Source organism: Nelumbo nucifera, chromosome 1 (genome assembly GCF_055504915.1).
Source record: "Nelumbo nucifera cultivar China Antique chromosome 1, China Antique-T2T, whole genome shotgun sequence".
Classification (NCBI taxonomy): Eukaryota; Viridiplantae; Streptophyta; class Magnoliopsida; order Proteales; family Nelumbonaceae; genus Nelumbo; species Nelumbo nucifera.
This window is the reverse complement of record NC_142649.1, coordinates 108,494,746-108,522,726: the sequence shown is the minus strand read 5'-3', so window position 1 is coordinate 108,522,726 and position 27,981 is coordinate 108,494,746. Positions and strand designations below refer to the sequence as shown.

General features: G+C 38.5%; 1 protein-coding gene across 2 annotated transcripts; it reads left to right on the top strand.

Annotated features, from left to right (window-relative positions):
• The first annotated feature begins 655 nt into the window (after positions 1 to 655).
• Positions 656 to 27,424, top strand: LOC104605946 (uncharacterized). Of its 2 annotated transcripts, none has more exons than XM_010270910.3 (6): positions 656 to 1,132; positions 18,647 to 18,771; positions 18,938 to 19,252; positions 19,491 to 19,660; positions 26,571 to 26,965; positions 27,137 to 27,424. In XM_010270910.3, the coding sequence occupies exons 1-6, from the start codon at positions 833 to 835 to the stop codon at positions 27,212 to 27,214; spliced, it is 1,383 nt and encodes a 460-aa protein (XP_010269212.1). In that variant the 5' UTR covers positions 656 to 832; the 3' UTR covers positions 27,215 to 27,424. The 2 variants fall into 2 exon arrangements, with proteins under 2 accessions (XP_010269212.1, XP_088748094.1); XM_088891968.1 differs by having other exon boundaries at positions 657 to 1,132; positions 18,642 to 18,771.
• Positions 27,425 to 27,981: the final 557 nt, after the last annotated feature.

Below are 27,981 nucleotides of genomic sequence, written 5' to 3'. Positions count from 1 at the left end.
TTTATTTTTTGTTTCCTATCTCTATATAATTATTACTACCCTGCGTTCCTCACCTTTGTCTACCGGTCCGAGGTGGGTAATTCGTAACTTATCTACTTTGAATCACCTGACAAGATTCAAGATGCTCCCAAGCCCCAAACGTGTACTTCTACGAACAGATTTTCACCACGGTATCTCTCTCCTTCTGCAACTCTTAAATGCATATGTAAAGATAAAAACTAGCCATTATTTTGTCTTCTTCTCATGATAACCATTCACCTTGTCTCTCTTTGTTCATTCACTTGAAAAGAGAAAGGAACAGATAATGGAAAGAAGAGAGAGGCCACAGTGGTTCCTGTTTTCTATACTTTTGTTAATCTATCAATCAATGAAACCAATAAAAAGACCGAAAGAAGACAAATATGAAGAAGATACCCGAGCAAAAGACCAAAAGATCAACGTTAAAAAGGAGGGAAGAAAAGAAATAACATCTGATCATGATTCATGAATGCAGACTTATCGAGAACAGACCGCAGACACCAATCCAAACTGCGAGTACTCTTCCACACCTGTCGGACCACGACCTTAAGAAAAAAAAGATCCTTCGTTACGAGATATTGGATATCTCGCGACACGATAAATAGAAAAAATAAATAGGGGCTATATGTAAGGAGTGAGGGAGGGGGAGAAAAGGAGGGAAAGAAAAGTAAAAAAGAAAAGTTCCCAGATTGCTAAAACATTATAGGTTTGCAGGCTTTGGTTTGTTTAGATCGTCTCTGCAAAAAATTTTACTTCCCAGGTGGGGTGTGGACATGAGCGACGGATATTCTCCTCATAGTAACAACGGCGGTGTATGAATAGCAGTGGTGACGGCAACGGCGGAAATATGACGAAGAAAGCCAAGAAGAAGGGTGGCAGTAAGAAGAATAAGAAGATGACTGTGGAGCAGAGTCTTGCTGCCAAATATGTGAGCGAATGGGCTTTTCTGGATTCTAATTCCGCTTCTACTTCTTCTTCTGTCGATGATTTTGGGGTGCAGAGGAGTCATAATAAATTTGCGGATAGGGTGGTATTCGAGTTACATTCTCATTCGACTCGTAGTGATGGGGTTTTGTCTCCTACAGCGCTTGTTGAGAGAGCCCATAGAAACGGGGTAATTTATTTCTTTGTAATTTATTTTTTACGGTCTTTGTCACCGAATGAATATATCAGGTGGATTTTGCTTCAAGATTGCTATCCTTGTTCATTATTTCAGTCTTGTTGAATGAATATCTGATATAGGTCTTCTTTTCTGATGGATATTGTGAGTTGTTTTGGTTATTTTATTTGGTATATCAAACGGGAAAAAATCTAGCCGGAAAGACCTGATACCGGAAAGACTTTGACCAATCAAACCCCCCCATGAATTTTGACGAAAACCCACCTCATTGCTTATCACTTTTATGATACCGGCTGATTGGTTATAAGTTCATCCGGCATCATAGTCGGTTTCTATTTTTGTTGTTTTTGGTGGTTATTCCGTTACTGACGTTTGCTTTTGTTTTTGACTCCCTGTTTTGCTTTTGAACTTGACTTTTGTTTATTTTTGTTATGCTTTCTACGTTCGTATTTCTTCTGTGTTTTGAAATGGATGCTTGTCTGATAATTTTAGCAGGTAGATATGTTGCCTTTTGTTATTTCCAGTTGCTGGCTCCGTATTTTATTAGGAATTTGGTTGGTTTCTCTTTTGGTGCTTGTTTCTTAATTATATGCTATTCATTTTATATGATAGTCTATATCTATTTTTTTGAACTTTTTGCTTGGTTTACTTTATTCTATTGCTGCTTTAGTAACATACATTGCTGTACATGTTGAAGCTTTAGAAAATGTACAAATTACACATAATTTCTATGAGCCCATATGTAATTAAATTTAATAAATAATTAAGAAAAGATTAGTTTATGCTTGCTGTTTTGTGCAAAATGGTTATTTGAGTTTAGGATTTATGATCAGGACAGGTTCTCTCTCTCTCTCTCTCTCTCCCCCCCCCCTTGAAAATCTGTTTCTTTTAGTTATTTTTTCCTGGGGTATGGCACTCAAATTTACAAGGCTTTGAGGCTTTTGTATCCCTGAATTTACTGATTAGAACTTTAATCCATAATAAAAAGTGCATTGGGAAGGTAAAAAACATATATTGGGGGAAGAAGGTAAATAACCGAAAATGGAATCATAGAACCTTTTTGGGTTATTTGCTGGTGCTCTGCTGCCCAATGTTGGTTCCAGCTATCTGGGGTATTGGGAGGGCTAGACTGGTTAAGACCTAGCACAGTGGTTGGTATCAGGATTGAACCCGTATTCTCATGCTCATCAGCCCAAGATTTTACCATTGCACCAAGCAATGGCCCTAAAAATACAATAACTAATTGGTTTATTAATTGGTTGCCTTTCCCTCTAAATTCTCCAAGAAGTTCTTTTCCTATTAACCAACTCATCCATATAATTTCACACAAATTTATTGTCCTCTTATAAATTCTGTTCTCTTTCTTCACTAAATTTATCCCTTAATTACCCATATAACTATTTGAGATTCCCTAAACTAATTTATCATATCTTCCTAATTGTCTCTGAATGTAATAAAAAATATTACTTGAGGTGCATGTGCATTAATAATATTGATAATCTCTATGCACACTTTATCAACAAAATTGCATTACCTACTCTCTTAGTGTTTACCATTTTATGGCCTTTATTTACATCAGTCCTTTCCTATGTACCAAAGTTTATAATCATTCATATACTCAGCTTTAGCTCCTTGTCCATTTAATATTCTAAAGATATGATTATATGAAATGTTGGAATCCTTTCCATAAAATCTATGGTCATTGCTGTTTCCAGCTAAAGTCCCTAGTTGTATTCCATTCTCCTGGACTATCAATTTATTCGTGTTCTTTTGGTGCAAGAATCCCCTCTTAATTTCGATAATTGGGTACTGCTATTTGTCACTTATATGGATGTCAAAGAGTGCTCCCCCCTTCTATGAGTGTGTGGGTGGGTGGTTGTAATGATCATTGATAAAAAGCATTTGTTGATAGTATAGAAAAGGTACAAAAAAGCTATACAGAAAGCCAACAATTAAAAGAAAAGTCAATTCAAGAGCTATGCAGGCTATACATCTTATCTTTTATTTTTTTGGTGCGATCTTATGTCACTTTCCATGCACTTTTCCTTTTCAATGCCCAACTACAGCAAGTCTGTATTAGTTTTAAGCTCCTCTGGAATCCATTTTGGAACAATGGTGGATGAACCTAAAGCATTTTGATCTTATTCAAAAGTGCAGAAGCCTCAAAGGGCCTCTCTGAAAGCATTTATCAGAAGCTCTCTAACACTGACAAGAAGAGTAATTACCTAGGCTTTAGTGGGATTGATATCTCCATAAAGGCATTATAACTGAATCACATTTCCTCTGCTATCAAAAGACAAGTCCCTTCAATCCTAGATGGGCCCATGTTTTGTGAGGAACTACTGTCTAGTCTTGACCATATCTCCTCATTGGAGCTTGGAAGTGTCATCACAAAAGATAATAGTTAGTGAAGGGTAACATCGTGACTGTAGGATTGAAAAAACAAGATGTGGCAGATCTCACCATTATTAATGCCCCCAAGTTCCTTATGAATCAATGCTTGGTAGATGATATAATCATTTCACATAGACTTGGTAAGAGATGGGAAACATGTTTGATATCATTTGATTGAATAGTTAAACTCAAATTCTTGTTCTAAAAAACCCTTGAATTACCTTCCATAAAAATTTAACCCCAATCTCAAACCCTTTCCATTTGACTATGGTTCCTATTTCCACTTCAGTGGTATTGGGGAACAATGAGCAGTAACAGAGGGAATTGTTTGATAGATAAGGGTTGGACTGTTGAAGATATTTCTTGTTTAGTTCATTCTTTTATTTTTCATAGTCCAAAGTTGAAAATCATTGTTGACTCCTTTTTTATAAGTAATGTCTAAACAGAATTTGTCGAGTTTTTTTATGTATACTAGCAGAAAGCACATTGTGTGCATAACGTTGTCTGACGGGGTGCTATTTTTTGTTATTGTAACTGTTCCAGAAGTATAAGTAATTTTAATTAATGACATTAACATGATGTCTCCATAGAAAATTAAAGTTACTTTAGAAAGGTTACTAAATCACATGGTTCATGACACTTGGGGCATCCTTATAGTGGTTGCCCTTTCATTAACAGCAATCATTTTTCTTTGTCTTAACCCATCCCACCCCCTCTTGCCAAAGACATATTTTTTTTCTCCTGATATTGCAATCACATTTGTGTCCATACTAGTCACATGCAGAATATTTCCAGATATCTGCCATCGATGATATTTTTTAGGTTTTACTACCATGGTATATAATCTTGAGAAATTTTTTCTTTTGAGAAATAGTAACAATTATATTAGTAGAAAAGTGCTGAAATAAAAAATTTGTAAAAGAAAAGAATATTTCTTGTAGAAGAAGAGAAGAGAGGAGAAAAGGAAGAGAAGAGATTTGAGAGAGAAAAGAGAGCAATAATGCTGGCCGCCCTCTTCACTATTATTTATAGTCTAAAATATAAAGAGTATAAAGACCAATATGCCCTTATAGGGCGGTTAACACATAAAACAATTAAAATAACTGCTCAAAAAGGATCCAACAAGAGTGTTGTGGTCCCCACTTCCAATCTAAATGGTAAATAATCAAAATTTTGGGAACACCATTGGGTTAGGGATTCACCCTTGATGGACCAATTTCCCTCTTTGTATGCTTTGTTAGATTTGAAACATGAACCCATCTCATCCTTCTTAAGCCCTTCTGTTTCTTCTTTTGGTTTTGGGTGGAAGTTAGGCCTAAGAAGGGCAATTAAGGATACATACTTGGGATGCATCATGTCTCTGTTAGCCATCCTTGAAAATGTCTTCTTGGACCCTAATAAGGAGGACACCAGATTTTGGATCCCTTCCTCCTCAGGTAATTTCTCCTGTGCTTTGTTTTTTGAGACATTAACTCAGCCTTCTGTTCCTGTTGGGTTGTCCTTCCCGGTTAAAGAAGTTTGGAGTAAGCCCATTCCTCCTCGGGTTAGTAGTTTTTGTTGGGAAACTTTCTTGTAAAGAATTAACACAAATGACCTACTTTAGAAAAAGAGACTCAATTCTTGTTTACTTCCTAATAGATGTACTCTCTGTAAAGTTGATGGGGAAACTAGTTACCACCTCATGGTTACTTGCTCGGTCGCGAAAACAGTATTGGAGTGGGCTTTATCCCTCTTTGGGTGTATTTGGACTCTCCCTAGGAGTGTCTTAAGCTTGTTCTCTTCATTTTTTAGATGGCCGAAGAAAAGAGGGAAGATTATGTGGAGAAGCATTAGGGCAGCAGTGTGTTGGTCCCTATGGGAAGAAAGAAACTCTCGAATATTTTCAGGTAAGGAAAGAACCTTGGAAGATTTATTAGATATAAATCTTGTAAGGGTAGCACACTGACTGAAAACTATGGAGCTGTTCTCAGGCTATTCTGTGGCTGATTTGGTAAGAAATTGGAAAGAGATAGCTACCTCTGCCCTATGTAAGAGGACTCGTAGCCCTTCTTGGACCCCTCCTCCCTCTGGGTTCATAAAACTGAATTTTAATGGTAGTTGCTTAAGGAATCCAGGGCCTTTTGGGATTGGGGGAGTGTTCAGGAATGAGGGTGGGGTTGTTATTGCCATGTTCTCAGGCCCAATTGGAGGAGACTCTCTTAGGGCTGAGATTTTTGCAGCTCTGGAAGGTATCCAAAGAGCGAAAGATTTGAACATCAAACGTTTGGTCCTTGAAGGTGACTCGGAGGTGGTGATTAGATGGCTAAAAGAAGAAAACAATGGTTTGTGGAGGTATAACTGTTACAGACTGTATAATTAAAATAGGAAGATGTTACAGACTGTATAATTAAAATAGGAAGTAAATACTAGGGGGATATGATGTTACAGACTGTATAACTAAAATAGGAAGTAAATACTAGGGTGATATGATTTACCTTGATTGTAGGACAGATTTGTACGAATTTGATTAGTCTTCTTTCCTAATATATTCTTTCCTAACATAGAATTTGTAACTTGTATATATACATACGAGATTGATGAATAATATAACAAATTCTTCTTCTTCCTCTGTTTACTCTTATTTTACATGGTATCAGAGCATCTAGTCTCTGCCTGCCCTTTTGTTTTAAGTAAACAGTAGGTAGAGGAAAATTTCTGGGTGTTTCGGGTCACCTCCTTGGAGCAGTCAGAGCATCTAGTCTCTGCAAAGTCCGACAGTCAGCAGCCCTGCGCGTGTCTCTCGCACCGCCTGAAGATTCTGCCACAGTCACGCGCGCCGGCACGTGGAGGCACATCTGTCGCCGGAATTTTTTTTTTCGGTCGTTGTCTTTTGGCTCGCCTCGTCCTGTATAGCACATATTTGTGCTTTGTTATGTGCATATCCATTCCGGTGTTTTCAATAGGTGTGCTCTGATTGATTTTCAGTGTTCAAAATATTCTGTTTATTTGAATTTTGAGATTATGGCAGACAAGAAATCAGTAGTTATGTCGGATGTTATTCCAGTGATGTCAAAAATAACTGAGCATAAGCTTAATGGCTCTAATTATCTGAATTGGAGTAAAACTGTTCAACTATATTTGCTGAGTATTGCTATGGATAACCATTTGACTGATGACCCTCCTAATGATGACTCGAGAAAGTCTTGGTTGAGGGAGGATGCCCGTTTGCTCTTGTAGATACGCAACTCCATTGAAAGTGAGGTGGTTGGTTTAGTCACTCACTGTGGATTTGTTAAGGAATTAATGAACTATCTAGAGTTCTTGTACTCCGGAAAGGGGAATATTTCCCGCATTTATGATGTGTGCAAAGCCTTTTACAGGGCAGACAAAGGCGATAGATCTCTTACAAGCTATTTCATGGATTTCAAGAAAACATATGAAGAACTTAATATGTTGCTTCCGTTTAGTACTGATGTGACTGTTCAACAAGCTCAGCGAGAAAAGATGGCTGTTATGAGTTTTTTAGCTGGCCTACCTTCTGAATTTGAGACTGCTAAATCTTAGATTCTTTCTAGTTCAGAGATCTCTTCTCTACAAGATGCTTTTAGTAGGGTCCTTCGTATAGAATGTTCTCTATCTGTTCAGCCTAGTAGTGCCCTTGTCAGCTGCAATAATACATCTGAATCAGGGAGACAACAATACAGGAGTGGTAGTGGTAGGTCAAGTAACTATGACAGGAATACTAATACTCGTGGACAGGAGTTAGGAGAGATAGTGTGTCATTACTATCATAAGCCAGGACATATGAAGCGGGATTGCAGGAAGTTGCAGAATAAGAAAACTCAGTCAACCCATATTGCATCCACCACGGATACTTCTGAGAAGTCTGTTATGATATCTGCAGATGAATATGCCAAATTTGCTCAGTACCAAGAATCATTGAAACCTCAATCTACTCCTGTAATTGCCATCGTCGAGTCAGGTAAACCCAATACATGTCTTGTTTCCTCTTCTTCAAAATGGGTCATTGATTCTGGAGCTACAGATCATATGACATGTAATTCAAGTCTGTTTTCTACCTTTCAGTCACATAAATCTACCTCTCCTGTTACTTTAGCAGATGGGTCAACATCTTGTGTTATTGGGTCTGGCACAATTAGTCCAACACCATCACTTCCTTTGTCATATGTTCTTAGTTTACCTTAGTTATCATTTAATTTAATTTTTGTTAACAAACTCACTCGTACCCTTAATTGCTATCTCATTTTTTCCTGATTATTGTTTATTTCAAGATCTTGCGACGAAGAAGATTATTGGTAAGGGACACGAGTCTGGAGGTCTCTACATCCTTGATACACAAGTTCCAAGATCCATAGCCTGTTCTGGAGTTGTAACCCCTTTTGAAGCACATTGTCGGTTGGGCCACCCCTCTTTCCATGTGTTAAAGCAAATTTGTCCTCAATTTTAGAATTTGTCGTCATTAAATTGTGAATCTTGTCAGTTTGCTAAACACCATCGTCTTAGTTCGAGTCCTAGAGTCAATAAACGAGCTAATGCTCCTTTTGAATTAGTCCATTCAGATGTTTGGGGTCCGTGTCTAGTTGTGTCCAAAACTGGGTTTAAGTATTTTGTTACTTTTGTTGATGATTATTCTCGTATGACATGGTTATATTTAATGAAAAATCGTTCTGAGGTGTTTTCTCATTTTTCTGCTTTCTGTGTTGAAGTTAAAACTCAATTTAATGTTTCTGTACAAATATTGAGAAGTGATAATGCTAAGGAGTACTTGTTAGAATCCTTTCAAACTTACATGCTTCAGCATGACATTCTTCATCAAACTTTTTGTGTAGATACACCATCTCAAAATGGGGTTGCTGAACGGAAAAATAGACACCTTCTTGAAACTGCAAGAGCTTTGTTATTTCAAATGAAGGTTCCTAAACCTTTCTGGACTGATGCAGTTTCCACAACATGTTTTTTGATTAACTGTATGTCTTCATCTGTCCTTCAGGGTAAGACTCCTTATCATGTTCTGTTTCCAAATAAAACACTATTTCCTATTGAGCCTAGGGTATTTGGGTGTACATGCTTTGTTCGGGATGTTCGTCCTCAGGTTACCAAACTAGATCCAAAATCTTTGAAGTGTGTTTTTCTTGGGTATTCTCGTGTTCAAAAAGGGTATAGATGTTATTGTCCTACTCTTCACAGATATCTTGTGTCAGGTGATGTTAATTTCCTAGAAGATACACCTTTCTTTCCATCTACTCCTCATTCAAGTCAGGGGGAGGATGATGATTTGTTAATCTATACTGTCACATCATCTGGTTCACATCCTATTGAATCTGCTCCTGTCAGGCCTAAGCCACCTACAGTATAGGTTTATTCTCGGCGACCAACCCCTCCGGATCCATGTCCTGCACCAGCTCTTTCGTCGGCAGATCCAGTCTCAACTGATCCTGTTTCTTCGTCATCAGAACCAGTCTCTAATGATGATCTTCCTATTGCTCTTCGTAAAGGTAAGCGTAAGTATACTTATCCAGTATCTTCATTTGTGTCTTGTAATCATTTGTCGTCCTCTTCTTGTTCTTTTATTGGATCTCTTGATTCTATCTCTGTTCCTAAGACTGTTAAAGAAGCCCTTTCTCACCCTGGATGGTGCAATGCTATGATTGAGGAGATGAATGCTTTAGAGGACAATGGTACTTGGACCTTGGTAAATTTACCTTCAAATAAGAAGGCTATTGGGTGTAAATGGGTGTTTACAGTTAAAGTCAATCCTGATGGGTCCATTGCCCGATTGAAAGTTCGTCTTTTTGCTAAAGGATATGCTCAGACTTATGGAGTGGATTATTCTGATACCTTTTCTCCTGTTGCTAAACTTACTTCTGTCAGGTTGTTTATTTCTATGGCAGCTACTTATAATTGGCCCCTTCATCAGTTAGACATCAAGAATGCTTTTCTTCATGGGGATCTTCAAGAAGAAGTTTATATGGAGCAACCGCCTGGCTTTGTTGCTCAGGGGGAGTATGGGAAAGTTTGCTATCTTCATAAGTCTCTGTATGGGTTGAAGTAGAGTCCTCGTGCCTGGTTTGGAAAGTTTAGTCAGGCAGTTGAGAATTTTGGTATGAAGAAAAGTAAGTCTGATCATTTTGTTTTCTTCAAGCACTCTGCTGCTGGCATCATTTTGTTAGTTGTGTATGTGGATGATATTGTCATTATAGGGAGTGATACTACAGGGATTTCATCCCTTAAATCCTTTCTCCACACTCAGTTTCATACCAAAGATTTGGGAATGTTGAAATACTTCTTGGGTGTTGAGGTAACAAGAAGCAAGAAGGGAATATTCTTATCTCAAAGGAAATATGTACTTGACTTGTTGTCTGAGACGGGAAAGTTGGGAGCTAAGCCAAGTAGCACTCCAATGATTCCTAACTTGCAGCTCACAAAAGATGGTGAATTATTTGAAGATCCTGAGAGATATAGAAGATTGGTTGGAAAGTTGAATTATCTTACTGTAACTCGTCCAGATATTGCGTATTCAGTTAGTGTGGTGAGTCAGTACATGTCCTCTCCAACAGTTAATCACTGGACAGCTGTAGAACAAATTTTGTGCTACTTAAAAGGAGCACCTGGGCGAGGAATTTTGTATGGCAATCATGGTCATACTAGAATTGAATGTTTTTCAGATGCTGATTGGGCAGGATCCAAGGAAGATCGAAGGTCTACTTCAGGCTATTGTGTATTTGTTGGAGGGAATCTAGTTTCATGGAAAAGCAAGAAGCAGAATGTTGTCTCACGTTCGAGTGCAGAATCGGAATATAGAGCTATGGCCAAGTCTGTGTGTGAAATAATGTGGATATATCAGCTTCTGACTGAAGTAGGTCTTAAAACTTCAGTACCAGCCAAGTTGTGGTGTGATAACCAAGTTGCTCTTCACATTGCATTTAATCCTGTTTTTCATGAATGAACTAAGCATATTGAGATTGATTGCTATTTTGTTCGTGAAAAGATTCAGCAAGGTTTGATTTCCACAGGTTATGTGAAAACAGGAGAACAACTGGGAGATATCTTCACGAAGGCTCTTAATGGGGTTAGGGTTGATTATCTTTGTAACAAGTTGGGCATGATTAATATCTATGCTCTAACTTGAGGGGGAGTGTTACAGACTGTATAATTAAAATAGGAAAATGTTACAGACTGTATAATTAAAATAGGAAGTAAATACTAGGGAGATATGATGTTATAGACTGTATAATTAAAATAGGAAGTAAATACTAGGGAGATATGATTTACCTTGATTGTAGGACAGATTTGTAAGAATTTAATTAGTCTTCTTTCCTAATATATTCTTTCCTAACATAGAATTTGTAACTTGTATATATACATACGAGATTGATGAATAATATAACAAATTCATCTTCTTCCTCTGTTTACTCTTATTTTACAAATGAGAGGAAAAAATTCAAATGGCTGAGTAGAGATATGGTAATGTAATACAGCTGGGTGAAAATGACTGCTAACTCAGTTGCTGATGGGTTAGCCAAGCAAGGGGTGAATAGGGAATCTATATTTTGGGCTAACTTTTAACTTTCCTCCAATGTACTCTGTTGGTGGGGAGTTAAGGCATTTTACCTCCCCCCTCTTGTTGTAATTAAAGTTTCACATAGTTTCACATCATTAATAAAGTTTCTTGTTATTGATAAAAAAAATAAAAAACCACCACTATAGACTACACAATTGTCTAAAAACTCAACATTGTCCCTCAAGTTGGGAGTGAATGTCACACATTCCCAACTTGTGTAGGTTGTATTCAAGCTTGTTCTTTGCAACCCCTTTGGTGAAAACATCAGTTAATTGTAGTTCAGAGGAGACATAAGGCAAGCAGATTTCTCTAGTTGTCACCCTTTCTCTTATGAAGTGTTTATTAACCTCAATGTGTTTAGTCCTGTCATGCTGAATTGGATTTGTGGGCAATATTGATTGCAGCTTGATTGTCACAATATAACATCATGGGCTCCTCAGCTTTTATTCCAATCTCACTCAGTGACTCAGTAGAGATCTCACCCAAAGTAGTTCTGAAACACCATGAGCCATAGATCTATATTCAGCCTTTGCACTTGATCTAGCCACAACTGAATGTTTTTTACTCTTTCATGAAACCAAGTTTCCTCCCACAAAGGTGCATACCCCTGACGTAGATCTCTTGTCATCTAAGCAACCTGCCCAATCTACATCTATGTAGGACTCCAACTTTAAATTTTCATGGTCTGAGAAAAGAAACCCTATGCTAGGATGCTTCTTCAAGTATGCAAGTATCCTCTTAATGGCTTCCTAGTGCTGAACCCGATGAGCATGCATATACTGACTCACAACACCAACAACATAAGAGATGAAAATCCCATACTTGGATATCTTTCCACATCCTTAACCAACTCACCATCCAATGCATTAATTCTATGATTTGGGTTAATAGGAGTATCGGTTGGTTTAGTTCCTAGCTTCTTGCTCTCCTATAGTAAGTCCAACACATACATTTTTTGAGATGAAAATCCCATACTTGGATCTTGCAACCTCAATCCCTAGAAAGTATTTCAGTTCACCTAGATCCTTGATCTCAAACTCTTGCTATAGTGACTTTTTGAGTGCATCAATCTCCTTCAGATCATTTCCTGTAACAACTATATCATCTACGTATACAATCAATACTGACAAGAGTGCCTCTTTCTTTTTTACAAAGAGAGTATGGTCAGATTAGTGTTTTAAAAGGCGCGGGAGGCGTACGCCTGGAGGTGCGCCTCTAGGTGAGGCGCTCCCAAAACGCCCAAAGGCGTATGCCAGAGGCGCTGACACCTTTGAGGCATACACCTCATGCGCTTTTTTCTTGAGGCATGCTAGAGGCGTACGCCTCATGCACATCTTATAAAGAAAGACAGAAAAGAAAGAAAAAAACAAGGAAAGGAAAGGAAAGGAAAAGAAAGGGAAGGGAAAGAAAAGGAAAGGGAAGAAGAAAAGAGAAAAGGAAAAGGAAAAGGAAGGGAAGAAAAGATAAGGGGAAAGGAAGTGGTTTGCCCCCTGCCCCTTCGACTGGGGGGATTTGCCGTGTAGACCCCCCCTTTCAACTAATGTTATGCATCTTTATTCTTCTTAATATAAAAAGATTTTTATTAGAAAAAAGAAAAAAAAATGAGATCCCCCCTTCCTCTTCATCCTCCCCCCCTTCCTCCTCCTAACCCCTCTCCTCTTAAAGAGGCTTGTTCTTATTGCATTCTGAACTACGCCTCATGCCTCTTGGTAGTGGAACGCCTCGCATCATGCCTCCGCATTTTAAAACATTGGGTCAGGTTGAGTCTTTGTGTACCCAAAACGGATAAGTGCTCTTTTGAACCTGTCAAACCATGCCCTAGGTGACTGTTTCAAACTATATAGTGATTTTTTCAGCCTGCAAACTTTTCCCTTACCAACATTCTCATAAAGACTAGTTGGAATGTCTATATATACCTCCTCTTGTAGATCACCATTAAGGAAAGCATTTTTAACATCAAGTTAGAATAGAGGCCGTGAATATGTAGCTGTCAGGGACAAGAGAATCCGAACTGAGCTTATCTTAGCAACTGGTGCAAAAGTCTCCAGGTAATCATTACTTTAGGTCTGTGTATACTCTTTTGCAACCAACCTTGCCTTGTACCTCTCTATGTTACCATTAGCCTTGTACTATTTCACAATGAACACCCATTTGCATCCGACTGTCTCTTTGTTTGTAGGAAGATCAATTATTTCCCATGTTTGATTCTTAACCAAGGCTTCCATTTCTTCTTGCATAGCTAGTTTTCACTCAGGTTTGGAGACAACCTCATTGACATTCCTGGGTATGGACACAAAATCCAAGGAAAAAAAAGGAAATCACGGTAAGAGGGTGATAAGGCACTGTAGGAGAGATGGTGTGAAATGCAATGGGCTGTATACTTTCTCTTTCCTTTGTGGAGTGCAATGGGAAGATCAAGATTAGTGGGATCAGTTGCCACAACAGTGTTAGGTATAGAAACATCACTATCAGGGGAAATAACAGGCTCAGGCTCAAGGGAAATACCTAGAACTATATCAGCCGAACCTGGGATCTCAGATGGACTGGCGGAGAGTGGTGCATGTTCTTCTATTTGAGCATGTGTGGAGTCAACCCTCTTTTTGTGGCGCTGATAAACCTGTGAGGCTGGCCATAGTGGATTAGGTAGTGGAACCGTAGCTACTGATGGTGGAATAGGTGGATAAAATGAAGGAATAAATGACATCAGAAGAGAGACAGGTTGTGAGTTCTCCCCAAAACACCCCCTGAGGAGAACCACCCAAGAAAAAGAAAGTAGACTCAAAAAGTGTAACATCCATAGTGACAAACCTGTTCCCCGGCACTAGATCATAACAACAATACCCCTTTTGGTTTTGAGCATACCCAACGAAAACACATTTCTTGGCCTTAGGATTCAATTTCTTGCGATGGGGATCAAGAATGTGAACAAAGGAAACACACCCAAAGACTCTCAAAGGTATATGAAATATCTCCCCATCTGGAAAAAGCAAGCTGAAAGGTGCCTTAAAACCCAAAGTGTGTGAAGGAACATGGTTAATCAAATACACAGCTGTGAGAACTGCATCCCCCCAAAAACGCATAGGAATTGAGGCACACACCATAAGTCTCCTTGCCACCTTCACAATATGTCTATTCTTCCTCTTTGCTACCCCATTCTGTTATAGTGTGTATGCACAACTAATTTGATGAATCACACCATGCTCCAAAAAGTATGAGGACAAGTCCTCAAAGTATTTTCTAGCATTATCTGATCTGAAGACTTTAGTCTTCACTCCAAATTGTGTGAGAACCATCTGGTAGAATTGTCGCACCAAAATGGGTATTTCATCATGTGATCTCATCAGGTATATCCAAGAATACTGTGTATGATCATCCACAAACAAGAGAAAATAACAGTAACCACCCATGAAAGAAATGTGGTAAGGACCCCATACATCAATATGAACAATATCAAAAGCAAAGGAACTTCTTTTATTACTTGGTTTAAAATAATGTGTACAATGCTTTCCCAACTGATAGCTTTCACATTCCAAACTAGACAACTAAACAAACTCAAACAACTTTGGAGACAAAAAGCTCAATGAAATGAAAGAAATATGACCCAAATGATTAATTTTTTTTTTTTTTTGATCAATACACTTTCATTAAATCATCAGTAGAAAATTTATAAGAGGAAGACAAACACACTTATCTTCTAAGAGCTACAAAGAGCCTCATAAAAGGAAAAAAAGAAGAAAAAGAGAAAAGAAGAAAAAAAGACGACACTAAAGTTACAGCTTAGCCCAAAACAGTGAATCCCTTTCTGCCCCTTGTTTAGCTAAACCGTCAGCTAGGGAATTAGTCGATCTTTTAACCCAACATGTCTTAACTTCCATCTCCCGCACCAGCCACATGAATTTCCTCCTCTCATTGTTGTACTTCCATAAGCCATTTTGATCTTTAGTTAGCCACCCTATCACCACCTCTTAATCCCCTTCAATTATGAGTTTTTTGATGTTCAACTCCTCAGCTTTCCGGACTCCTTCCATAACTGCAAAGATCTCAGCTCTAAGGGAGTCACCCACTCCAATTAGGCCTGAGAACGTGTCAGAGATGACTCCATTTTCGTCCCTAAAAACACCTCAAATCCCCGATTGCCCCGGATTTCCCCTACTGCATCCATCAAAGTTTAATTTCAAGAATCCACTAGGTGGGGGAGTCCAAGTCACATTCATTACTGCCTTGGTCTGTGTGCAATTTGCAATTTCACCCCACTTCCTAAACATGTCATCCATAGTGTAATCTGTGAATAGTTCCAAATATTTCAGCCACTGTACCGCCCTAATATGTATGATGGCCCTCAGATCTGCTGCTCCTCTTTGGGTTTTTGAGAATATCCTGGAGTTTCTTTCCTCCCACAATGTCCAACATACTGCAGCCCTTAGTCCTCTCCACATTATCCTTCCCTTTTTATCCGCCACCTGAAAAAGGTAGGGGAGAAAAGGCCCTGCAAGTCTGATGGGGGATTCCAACTGCATCCAAATAAGGAGGAAGCCCAATCCCAAATTGACCTCGCAAAGTGGCAAGACACCAGTAGGTGAAAACCAGCCTCCCCATCCGCTTTACATAGAACACACCACTGAGGTGACAAGCAAGTATTGGGTCTCTTCTTTTGGAGTAGATCACCAGTGTTGATTCTTTCCAGATAGGCTTCCCAACAAAAACTACCAACCCTAGGAGGTATTGCTCTGCACCAAACCTCACCAACAGGGAAAGGGGGGAAGGTAGGACAGGTGGACTGACTTAAGACTTTGAAGAACGAAGCACAAGAGAAGATGCCATTGGGGGTAGGTGTCCAAATTCTAGATTCTGCCCTAGTGGGGTCTAAGACAACGTTATCAAGAAGTGCAATAAGGCTCGAAATATTGTCGAGGTCTGAGTCCCTCAAATCCCTTCTTAGACCCAAGTTCCACCCAATTCCAGAAGTGGAAGAGGACGGGGTGATGAAAGACGAGATCGGCTCATTTTTCAAATTAGAAAGAGCATACAAAGAAGGAAATTGATTATGCCAGAGCATAATTTGACTCACCGACTCTGATCGACTACTACTATTGCTACTAACATGATGGCTCTGATGTCTCGGAATCTCATCCAAAAGGTAGATTTCATTCACCTCACGACCACTTTCAATCATCCTCTTTGATTCCAGATCTTGCAAAACATAATTACTAGGAAGAAAGGTCATTGAACAGTTCAAAATTTTTATCAGAGCTTACTGAAAGAAGATTAGTGTGGAGTTTAGGGACATGTAAGACAGAGGATAAAGTAATGTTATTAGTCACTCTAACTCTCCTTTTCATAGCAATGGGAATATGGGAACCATCTGCTGTAGAGATTCTATCTCTACTAGAGCACAATTGGTAAGAACTAAAGAGGGTAGATATATTGGTCATGTGTTCAGATGCTCCTAAGTCTATAATCCAGGGAGGTCCCTCCTTGCTTGAGGTGGATACATGATTTGTAATTGCATATGAACTACCTGTATGAGCAAAGGAAGTAGTATGGTTGTCTCTTGCACTGTTCTGCCCATCTAAAGAACTAGAACTAACTAAACCCTTCTTACTCATAAGCTGTCCATACTTTTCCAATTCAGTCCTCACTACTGTTGTTGCAATGGACTCCAGATCAGCCTCTAGGAGAGGGGTCTTGAAGGGTCTCCTGTAATCGTCACATTTGCATTTCCCTTCTTGTTCTTGACCTGAGTTAGTACGAGATGAGGGTAAAGCTTCCAACAAGTGTCTCTGGTATGCTTAGTCTTCTTGCAATAGTCACACACCATGTCCTTGTCCTCCTTCCTAGCCTCACTACTCCCTTTGTCTCCATTTGGCTTCGATTTAACTATACTAACCATAGCTGACTGATCAATCCTAGGTTGTCTCAACATGACATTCCTCCTTCTCTCCTCCCCAGAGATAAAGGCATAAGCTTGAGAAAGAGTCACACTTTCTCTAGAAAGGAAATGTTGCTTGGTAATGTTGAATTTAGGGTTCGGCCCAACCAAGAACTCAAAAACCCTATTCTTTTCAACCAACCCCTGATAGGTTGTTGCATCCTTAATGCTCTCCCAAACCACAATTTCTAAGTGGTCGATCTCTTGCCAAAGAGTTTTCAGCATGGAGAAATAGGTGGCAAGAGGTCTATCTCCTTGTTTGTACTAATCGCTTGATTCCTTAACTGATAGGCTCTAGCTACATTTTGTTTTTGGGAATAGGTTTCAGCTACTCCATCCCAAATCTCCTTTGCAGTATTAGCCCACTAGGAGGGATTTGTATCAGGTTTCTTCTCCTCCCCAATGATATACCCTAATTTCCCACGAGCACCAATAGCCATCTTGGCTGATTGTGCCCATTCTAGATAATTTGTACCATCAAACTTCACTGTAGTAATAATTCCAGACCAAAAAATATCATTACTACCTCCAACACCCCGGCCCATTTTATCGGTGGGCTTTTGCTCGGTACTCCAACTCTCCATTTTACTTCAAATAGTTCAAAAGTAGAAAATAATTAGGTAGAGAGCCTCCAAGATCAATTTGATCTCACACACAAGGTAACAAACCTTTCTGGAAGAAGAAAACCCTATCCGATGAGAAATCTCTCTCCTCCCACTCTCCCACTAGAGAGAAAAGTGAATCGGCCACTCCAGAAGGCCCAAAAAATTCTAGAAACCTAACCACCCCCTATAGAATACCTAGAGAAGTCCAACAATACCTAAGCGCCCAAGATCAAATCAAAATTGAAGAGTCCAACTTGATTGGGACTCTTCCCCGCACTCTAGTTCTTCTTGATTTTGATGCCAAAACATTGATCACCCTCCTGATGACTAGATCACACCAAAAAATCCAAGAACTCGGCAATCTGAAGTAGATCGATCAACCCTTTATCTCCTCATGCAATCAGCTGATCTAGGACTGCATGGAAAAAACTCCAAGAAACCCTAGCCGAGCTCTGATACCAAGTAGAAAAGTGCTGAAATAAAAAGGTCTGTAAAAAGAAAAGAATATTTCTTGTAGAAGAAGAGAAGAAAGGAGAAAAGGAAGAGAAGAGATTTGAGAGAGAAAAAAGAGCAACAATGCTGGCCGTCCTCTTCACTATTATTTGTAGTCTAAAATAATAAAGAGTACAAAGACCAATATGCCCTTATAGGGTGGCTAACACATAAAACAACATAAAACAATTAAAATAACTGCTCAAAAAGGACCCAACAAGAGTGTCGTGGTCTCCACCTGCAGTCTAAATGGTAAATAATCAAAAACTACCACTAAGACTACACAATTTGTCTAAAACCTCAACAATATTCAAAAGGAGGAAAAAGGGAGGGGGTGTATATGCTAAATAATCTTGAGAAACTTGTGGATCTTCTTAATGAGTGAACAATAAAGTTTGTATGCCTTGAAAAAATAATATAGTGCACCTTGGTTTTAATAGTTGCTATTCTTACCTATATGTTTCCTTTGATATTTAGCTATGCAATATTTGAAGTCCGGTTTAACAAATTCAGTGTGTTCAGAACAGGTAAAAGTTCTTGCCTTAACTGATCATGATACCATGTCTGGCATCCATGAAGCCCTGGAAGCTTCTCACAAGTTTGGCATCAAGATTATTCCAGGCGTTGAGATCAGTACAATATTTTCTCCAAGGTCATTTGTTTGTAATTTATGGCCACCTAGGTTTCCATATTCTTATGAATTATGTGGTGCTCTGATTTATGTAAAACTATCTAATATTTTAGGGCTGCATATAAATATAATGATATTCTGGAAAATCATTTCTGATGTTACAAATTTGGATATGGGTAATTGACAGAGGGGAGTCTGAGGCTGAGGAGCCAGTTCACATCCTTGCATATTACAGCAGCTGTGGCCCCACAAGATTTGAGGAACTAGAGAATTGCTTGGAAAACATAAGAGATGGCCGTTACCTCCGTGCAAAGAATATGGTTTCAAAGCTAAATAACCTCAAGATACCTCTTAAATGGGAGAATGTTGTCAGGATTGCAGGAAATGGAGTGGCTCCTGGAAGGTTGCATGTGGCTCGTGCCATGGTTGAAGTAGGGCATGTGGAGAATCTGAAGCAAGCTTTTGATCGATATCTATATGATGGTGGACCTGCCTACTCTACGTAAGTATTCAAAAGCCTAGGACTCAGATTACATCTTCTGCACGAAGCACCAACTGCTAGCCCTTTCAAAACAAATCACACACACAAAAAAGGAAATCCTGTCAACAGGAAATGAGTTAATGCCAGTTCTTAGAATGATAGATGAAACATAGGTCAAATGATTGGTTCTGTTTCTTCTTGTAGCTCTAATACCAGAAATAGGTTACCAGTGGCATCTAAATTTCTGCTCATCCTACAGTGGTAATGAGCTCCTTGCAGAGGAAACAGTGGAACTGATATGTCGGACAGGAGGTGTGGCAGCTTTAGCTCATCCATGGTCTCTGAAGAACCCTGTTGCAGTTATCAGGAGGTTGAAAGATGCAGGCCTTCATGGGATGGAGGTTTACAGAAGTGATGGAAAATTGGCAGGTACTGTGCATAGTCCAGAAAGGAAATGTTTGTTTTCTTTTGTCCTCTGAAACCTTTGGCAGGAAAATAAGGAATCCAATGGTCTAAATCTTTTCACACATGTCAAAGCAGGCAATTTTTGTATAGGATCTAGATTCCCACTCTTCAGTATCCTATTTGGATCTGATTGCCTGATTCCCATGTTACATGGACAGTACAACCTGGGGGCTGTTTGTGTTGGGGAGATATTTTTAGTGCAAATTCTTGTGTCCAAAACCTTGTCTGTGTTATGCCCTTGTTGTGTCTGTGTAGCATAATGAGCCCATACTTTTGTTTTGTCTGAACTATCAAAGAAGAGCCTGGATCTCTTGCAAGCAAAAACTCTGCACACATAGCATCTAGCTGCACATTAGGAATATAAATTCATGGGGAGATGTTCCCAATGTGCAGCTTGGTTTCCATGCTTGCAGAGTGTGTGCAGAGTTTTTGGTTGCAGGGAATCCTGTCTCTCCCATATGTTTGTTGCAAGATGAACATACTGAGAAGTAGTAGCTTGAGGAACATTAGGTTGTCTCTTTCAGTATAATAATTAGAAATCATGAAACAATGTAATGCAGTTTTATAAAAGATAAATTTAACCGTATTGATGTTGAAAAAATAAATGAACTAAAGGAAAGTCAGCAATGCCATTTGACTGATGATATTGACACTTTAGTATTTGGGTTCATACCTTATGATACTAAAATGCTGTTTTAGAAAATAAGAAAAGAAAAAGAAGCCAATATTGCAATTTAATGGTTGGGGGTTTCTACTATTCCAATATGGGCTAGAATGTCAGGATTGGTGTGCATATTTGTGAAGAAAAAGAAGTCAATATTGCAATTTAATGGTTGGGGGTTTCTACTATTCCGATATGGGCTAAAATGTCAGGATTGGTGTGCATATTTGTGAATCCCTATTAAGATATATGTCATATATCATTATGGTTATGTTGAGACACACAGAAGAGCTTAAGACGTGTGGTATGCATTATACGACTCCCATAGTTTTCAAGGAGCCAAGGCAAGGCTAGGCGATGGGGGGTGCCTTGTCACCTAGTTTCCTAGGCGATGGATTTTTTTAAGTAAAAAACACGTCCTAGGGTAGTTCCCTAGGATCCATAGCTATATTTCCTTAACAATTATCCATAATTTACATAAGAAAAATATAAACTTCATGTTTAAGTATAGAAAATCAACATATTCATGAGAAGAAAAAGAAGAAAGAAAAGAAAATTCAAAAAATATAGGGGCTGAACCCCTATTTTTGTTGTAGGAAAAGAAGAAAAGAAAAGGTGGAAGAAGAAATGTGTTGAGTAGACAAAATTTTAAGTTTTTCCTTACTTTATTGGTTCAGGTTTTGAAGTCTTTGAGGGTTCAATACAGCAGTTAGCAATGTCTGTGTTGATTAAACCCTAATAAATAAGAAAATACTAAAAAGAAATTAGTATATAAACACACAAAATGAACATTTTAGTTTAATTATGTCTATTTTATAATTATGATCTCAAAAAATTAAGAATATAAAAGTATTTTATAACACAATATACAAAACTACTTGGTGATTTGGTGAGGCAAGCCTCGAAGGGTGCCTTGTCGACTAGGCACCTGCCTAGGCCTTGACAACTATTATAACTTCTTATTTAATGCTTGAATAAGTTAAAAAAGCAATACTTTAAGCGGTAATATTAATATTGCAAAAAAGCTTGTCAAAAAATATTAATATTGCGAAAATAAAAATTGGTCATAGATATCTAGATACACTTTTTTTTAATAGAAATGGTATAGTCTTGCATTAAAATGTAAATAAATTCGTGTACAACTACTATTCCATACAAGCTGCCCCTCTAGCACTATACCCCCAAAGTCCCAAACCTCATTTTACAAAAAGATTTTCATGTCCAAAAAAAGTAATTATACTCTGTATTTCTAAAAAGTTTGTTTATAGCTAGCCATGAATACACCTTTCTCCCTTGAATCACCGTTCATTTGTTCTCTTGAGGAATCACCATTGTCAAGTTCTGGTAGTTAGGGAGTTTAAGAAGTCAGTGAAGATGTTCTTGAGGTTGGTGAAGATTGAATTTGAGGTTTTCATCTTCAAAGAAAAGTGGATTAGAAAGAAGTGGATTTTGGTGGCTAGGGAGTTTAAAAAGTTGACTGTGTTTTTGGCAGGAGAAGCAGTTGGTTGGTTTTTGAGTGGAAAGATACTATATAGAGTTAGAGTTTTGAAGGTATGTTGCAGAAAGGAGAGAAAATAGAAAGGGATTTTTTTTTTGATAAAATAGAAAGGGAAGTTTCATTGCTCTTCACAAACACTTTGGAGGTGGGAGAAAACAGTTGGTGTGTTTTCCAAAGGGCACCAAGAGTAGGGGATGGAAGGATGTAGGTATTCTCTTACAAAGTTTTTTTTTTTGGAGAACATGGGTGAGAAGCAACCGTGTTTTCCAAAGGGCACAAAGAGTAGGGGATGGAGGGAATTAGGTATTATCTTACAAAGTTTTTTGGAGAACATAGGAGAGAAACAACTTGTTGAGAAAGAAGCATGGGAGCTAATAGTGAGAAACAGTAGAGAAAAATTTATGGTTAGGGATCTCGGCACAAGTTATGGTGAAGTGGTAGTTGCAGCAAAACTCAACTCTAAAGGAAAGTTGGTCTTCAATTGGCTGAAGGAGAATTGAGGGAAAGATTAAAGTTGATGATTGGAGCAAAATAGATGTTAGTGGTTTAAGATTGAAAGGATTGATGTCTTCAACCCCGCTTGAGGTCCTAGTTCTGATCGAATTAATGGAGGATGGCTTTAATCTAGACTTGACAGTGATAAAAATTCACTCAAAGGCAGGTATGCTCTTGATCTCTAACTAGTTTCCAAGGTTCTAATGCGAAAGATCTGAATGGATGATGTGACTGTGAGAGTCTTGGGTTTGGCTTTTCATCTGTGGAAGCAAGAAATTTTTGAATATTTTGCAGTCATCTGCAGTAGTCGTCTAGTAGGAGTCTTCTTACAAGATTAACATTCTGCTGCAATGTTGCTAGATGGGGTGATACATAATATTCCTATGAAGAGGAAGATTCGTCTTCGAGAAAAATTTTTGAAGATTCCTAGAAGGGGACAAGGGAGGTGGTAGTACATGGTCGTCTCATCGTAGGAAAAAAATGGTCGCAAAACAGTTGTGTGACAGGATTCCTCGAGAAAAAAATGACAGTGGTGATTTAGGGGAGAAAGTAAATGGTGATTAGGAGGAATTTTCAGATTGCAGAGAGCAATCCAAGTCGGTATATCTTCAAAAAGAGGTTGGGAATTTCTTTAGAAGAGATGGAGAGGTTATTTTGGAGGTAGAAGAAGATGGGGGAGAGAAACAGTATTTTCGTTTAAGAATTCAGGGGGGATGGGGGAGGAAGAGACAAGGAGAAGGGGACGGAGCAGAAGTTCTAGGGGACAAGGAGAGGCGTAGCTTTGACACGAAGAGTTCTGAGGAGATGGAGGAAGAGTTGGTTTGGGAAAAGGAGGGGAAGGAAACAAAGAATAAGGGGGTTTAGAGGCTATTAGGTTGAAGGTTTATAAAAGAAAGAGAAGTGTAGAACTAAACCACTGATGAAAGATATGGAGGTAGCTATTTATCAAAAAAATAAAAAAGATATGGAGGTTGCTGAGGAAGAAGATGAATGTGGGAACTCAAGTGAAGATGAAGTAATGATCGATGAGACCCATGAAGTAGGACAAATTGTTGATTTGAAGACTGGTGAATAAAGAAGTGGAGGTAAGTATTTTGCAAGAAAGACCTTAAGAGAAGTGGAAGAAAGGGTGTCTTCATTTGTTTTTGGCTTGGTTTCTTTCTTACTCTTTGGGGCCGGGTGATTTCTCATCACCTGTACCTTCTTCTTATTACTTGAATAATTTTTATTTTTTAATTATCTTCAAAAAAATTCTTTATTCTTCTTACAACTTGATTTTTTTGGTTTGCTGACCTTGTTCCAATTAACTAAATGAAATATTCTCTTCTTTCCACCCTCTCCATAGAAAATCCCTCATTTTTTTTCAATGAGGGCAGTCATGCTTGCTGGGATTGGATACATTGACAGAAGGTACATAGGATGATAGGAAGAGAAGATAATAACACACTTTTTACCCAAGTCACTTTGCCTCCATATGGAAGATACTTGGCTTTCCAGGAAGCCAATCTTCTATCAACTCTCTCCTCTGTTGGGTGGGGTGGTAACATTAGGTTTTTATTTTTTTTTTATTTTTTTTTATTTATTTTTTTGGGGGGGTTGCTTTATGTTTAGAATTGGGTGGTTGTTTCTTCTGTTGTATTTCAGGGTTTATTGGAAGGGGGTGTCTTCATTTGTTTTTGGCTTGGTTTTTTTCTTACTCTTTGGGGCCGGGTGATTTCTCATCACCTGTACCTTCTTATTACTTGAATAATTTTTATTTTTTAATTATCTTCAAAAAAATTCTTTATTCTTCTTACAACTTGATTTTTTTTGGTTTGCAGACCTTGTTCCAATTAACTAAATGAAATCTTTTCTCTTCTTTCCACCCTCTCCATAGAAATTCCCTCATTTTCTTTTCAATGAGGGCAGTCATGCTTGCTGGGATTGGATACATTGACAGAAGGTACATGGGAAGAGAAGATAATAACACACTTTTCACCCAAGTCACTTTGCCTCCATATGGAAGATACTTGGCTTTCCAAGAAGCCAATCTTCTATCAACTCTCTCCACTATTGGTTCCAAAATTTCTTTGAAATTGCAGTTTGTTCCTAAAGGCATGCCCAAGTATTTTAAAGGTAATTTTCCCACCTTGCATCCCCGCTCCTCTGCCCATAGAGCCAACCCTTGGACCTCTCCCACTGCCACCAGTTCACCTTTATGCAAGTTCGCATGCAAACCAGACACTACTTCAAACCATCTGAGGACATCCATGGCATAAAACAACTCCTGTGAGGCATCACAGAATAGGAGTGTATCATATGCATACTGTAGCAAAGCTACTTCCACCCTCTCATTTCCTACTGTACAACCTTCAACCTTCAATAAACCTCCCCAAAACAGCCCTTTTAACCATTCTACTGAGAACTTCCATTGCACAAATGAACAAGACTGGGGAAAGTGGGTGCCCTTGCAGTGTTCCTCTTGGGCTTCCGCTTTTCAGACTGCCACATGCTATCCCGTTCACCAAAATAGATACATAGTTCTTATATGTAAGTAAATGACTACAACTACAGGCTGCAATTCTGACAAAACTAGATACAAAAATATGAGATATATTTTTTTTTTAAAAGGCAAGGCAATATATTATATTGAAACCAACCCAACCAAAATATACAACTAGCCCATGTACATTGAGATACTGTACAGTGGAGATATACAAAACAAAACAAAAAGTATGACTAAATAAACCGAGGTCCAGCATCAAAACAAGAAATAGGCTGGACTCCCTTTAATGGCTTTTGTATACTTATCCATGAACATGATAGCCCATTTGACTTGCTTCTTCTTACATCTATGTCTGTGTGTTTGTTATAAAAAATAAACATGTTACTTTCCCTCCATACTGTCCAAATAATAGCAGGAAGAATACCCCATAAGACTGATGAATCTGAACAAGGCTAGGTTCCATAAGTGGAGAGAGAATCTGTAATGTATAAAGAGGTGATTTGACAATTCTGAACATTCATTGTGTAGAGAACAGGTATCATTATCCAGTATTATTCCTCTTCTGATCAGATGATCTTTTGTCAAACATCTACCAAGTGAGGCTGTCCACACTAAGAAAGCCACCTTAGGTCGGATGCAGAGATTCTGTACTTACGGAACCAAGAAAGCCACCTTAGATGGGATACAGTACTACACCAAACACCCCAACAGATCATAAAAGGCAAAAGATTCCAAAGGAGGATTCTCCCATTTGATAGAAAATCCACCTATTCTCCAAGTAGATAATAATTCAGCCACTGATTGAGGACAACTCCATTGCCTCTGGAAGAGCTTAAGGAAGTGGCTCCATGCTGAAAGGGTAAAAGGGCAATAGATAAGCAAGTGATTAGCTGGCTCAGGTGACTCCCCACAAAGGCAGCAAGCATTGTTGATGTTCATCCCCTTCTTCAACAACATATCCACAGCCTGAATCTGATTCCATCCAGCCAGCCCAAACAAAGAATATAACCTTGGATGGGATCTCAACTCGTCAAATCCCCCATAGAATAACTTGGAACTCTCCAATCAGAATTTTGTAACAATATTTGGTGAAGGAACCTGAATGCTCTCTTAGCCAGATTCAAGACTCTGCTGGGGGTTCAGCTGAATGCCTCCTAATCTCCACGACAGATACCTGTTTGTTATCTAAATTTAGGAACCCACACTGAGAGCCAAACCATTCTGTGAACTCCTTGACAGATACCTGTTTGTTATCTGCAATGTTATGAAAGCTTGGATATACACTGTAAAGAACCCGATCATCACACTAAACATCCAGAAAAAGATATTGTCACCATTTACAGGTTTTATCCGTATATTCCTGTCAAAATCCTGCATCAAATTCATGGATCCCTTCCACAGGGAGGAGCCATGACTGAACAGGCACGAGAGTCTCCTAATCCATAGGGGCAGTACCATACATACTGCCTATCGCCTGCCTCCACAAATGATTGTGTTCTTCCCCAAAATGCCACAACACAAGTGATTTACTTACAAAAATGATTATGACATTTAGTTATTACAACACGAATTTGATATTCTGTAAATTAACTGATGAAGATATTCTTTCCTGTCCAAAGAGCAAATGTCACATGTAACAGCTTCACTGGATTATACACATACATGTCTGTCTATATATTATATATATTTGTTACTTTCCTCTAATGGGCCTTCTCCTTTTTCATCTTGTTAACAGTGTTCAGTGACTTAGCCGACACCTATGATCTTTTGAAGCTTGGAGGATCTGACTTCCATGGTAGAAGAAGTCGTGATGAGTCTGATCTGGGAAGTGTGAATCTACCTGTGCAGGCAGTGCATGAGTTCCTTAGGTTTTCCCGACCTATTTGGTGCAGTGCAATCAAGGACACGCTGCAGCGTTTTGCTGAGGAACCATCGGATTCAAATCTAGAGAGGATTGTGAAGTTTGGAAAGATCAAGTACCTTAAAGTTGGTTCAACCTTGAACTGTGGTAAGGACCTGCTTGACCTCTGCCTCTCATCATGGCTAACAAATGAAGAGAGAGAGACAATTGATGTTGAGGTCCTCGGCTTGAAGCTTTCCCAGACTGTCATAAATCAGAGAGGCATTCAGGTGTCTGTAATGAGTTGATAGTTCTCTTTTCCATTTTCCCTTATTTTTACTTCTGGGGTGACGGTGATGCAGTTTTATCAATATCCTTTTTTGGTGATTCTTGTTTAGTATTATCAGTGGTTTCCCTTTCCTTTCGTCTTTTTTATTTTAATTATTCTTATTTATTTTCAGGGGCCATTATACCCAATCTACGCCTCCCAAGATCCCAGATGGCTGAATCCTTTGTTTAAATGCCAATTTTCTGTTTGATTGGAACCAGGAGTGTTTGGGAGAATATCAAATTGGCGTGTCCTCCATTGGTTCTTAGCTTCCTACATGGCAATGTAGAGATATATTTAGTGCATCACATACTATCAAATTGACGTGTCCTAGAACCATTAGATCTATATCTAGATATAATCATCTGTATAACAATGAGTCAATCATAAAAAATGCTTATTTCTAAATTTGACCATTGGATGGGAATCAGCATAGTAAGGTGATGTCACATTGAATATAAACATTTTAGGTAGCAATATCAATACCAAATATGTACTGCTCAAAACTCTTGTTCAAATGCTTGATGAGCATACCAACCAATCAAACAGAAATTGTTTGAGCCTAAAATTGCAATAGTACCAAGCACAACATAAAAGATCTACTTTTTCAAGCTTTTGGAAGACTGGTTATCACTCCAAAAAATTAATCCTGGTGGCTATACATCATCCAATAATTTGTCATTGAAATTTTATAAAAGTAGGTATCAAACTTTGGATTTGGTGCCAACCTATGTTTGGGACCTGCTTCAATTGAATGGTTTTGATTTGTCATAAAGCAATTAATTTGCCTACATCCAAAACCAGGTGATTCACCCACAAACAAGGTATTTTTGTTATCAGACTACAACATCTAAAAGCCCAAAAAGGATTTTCTTGATCTTTCTCCCATTCTGTTAAAATTAACAGCAGAATCATTGAAGGATTTTCTAAAAAATGCATCTCGCCAATCACCCCCTAAATTAGCTGTACCAGCTGGCT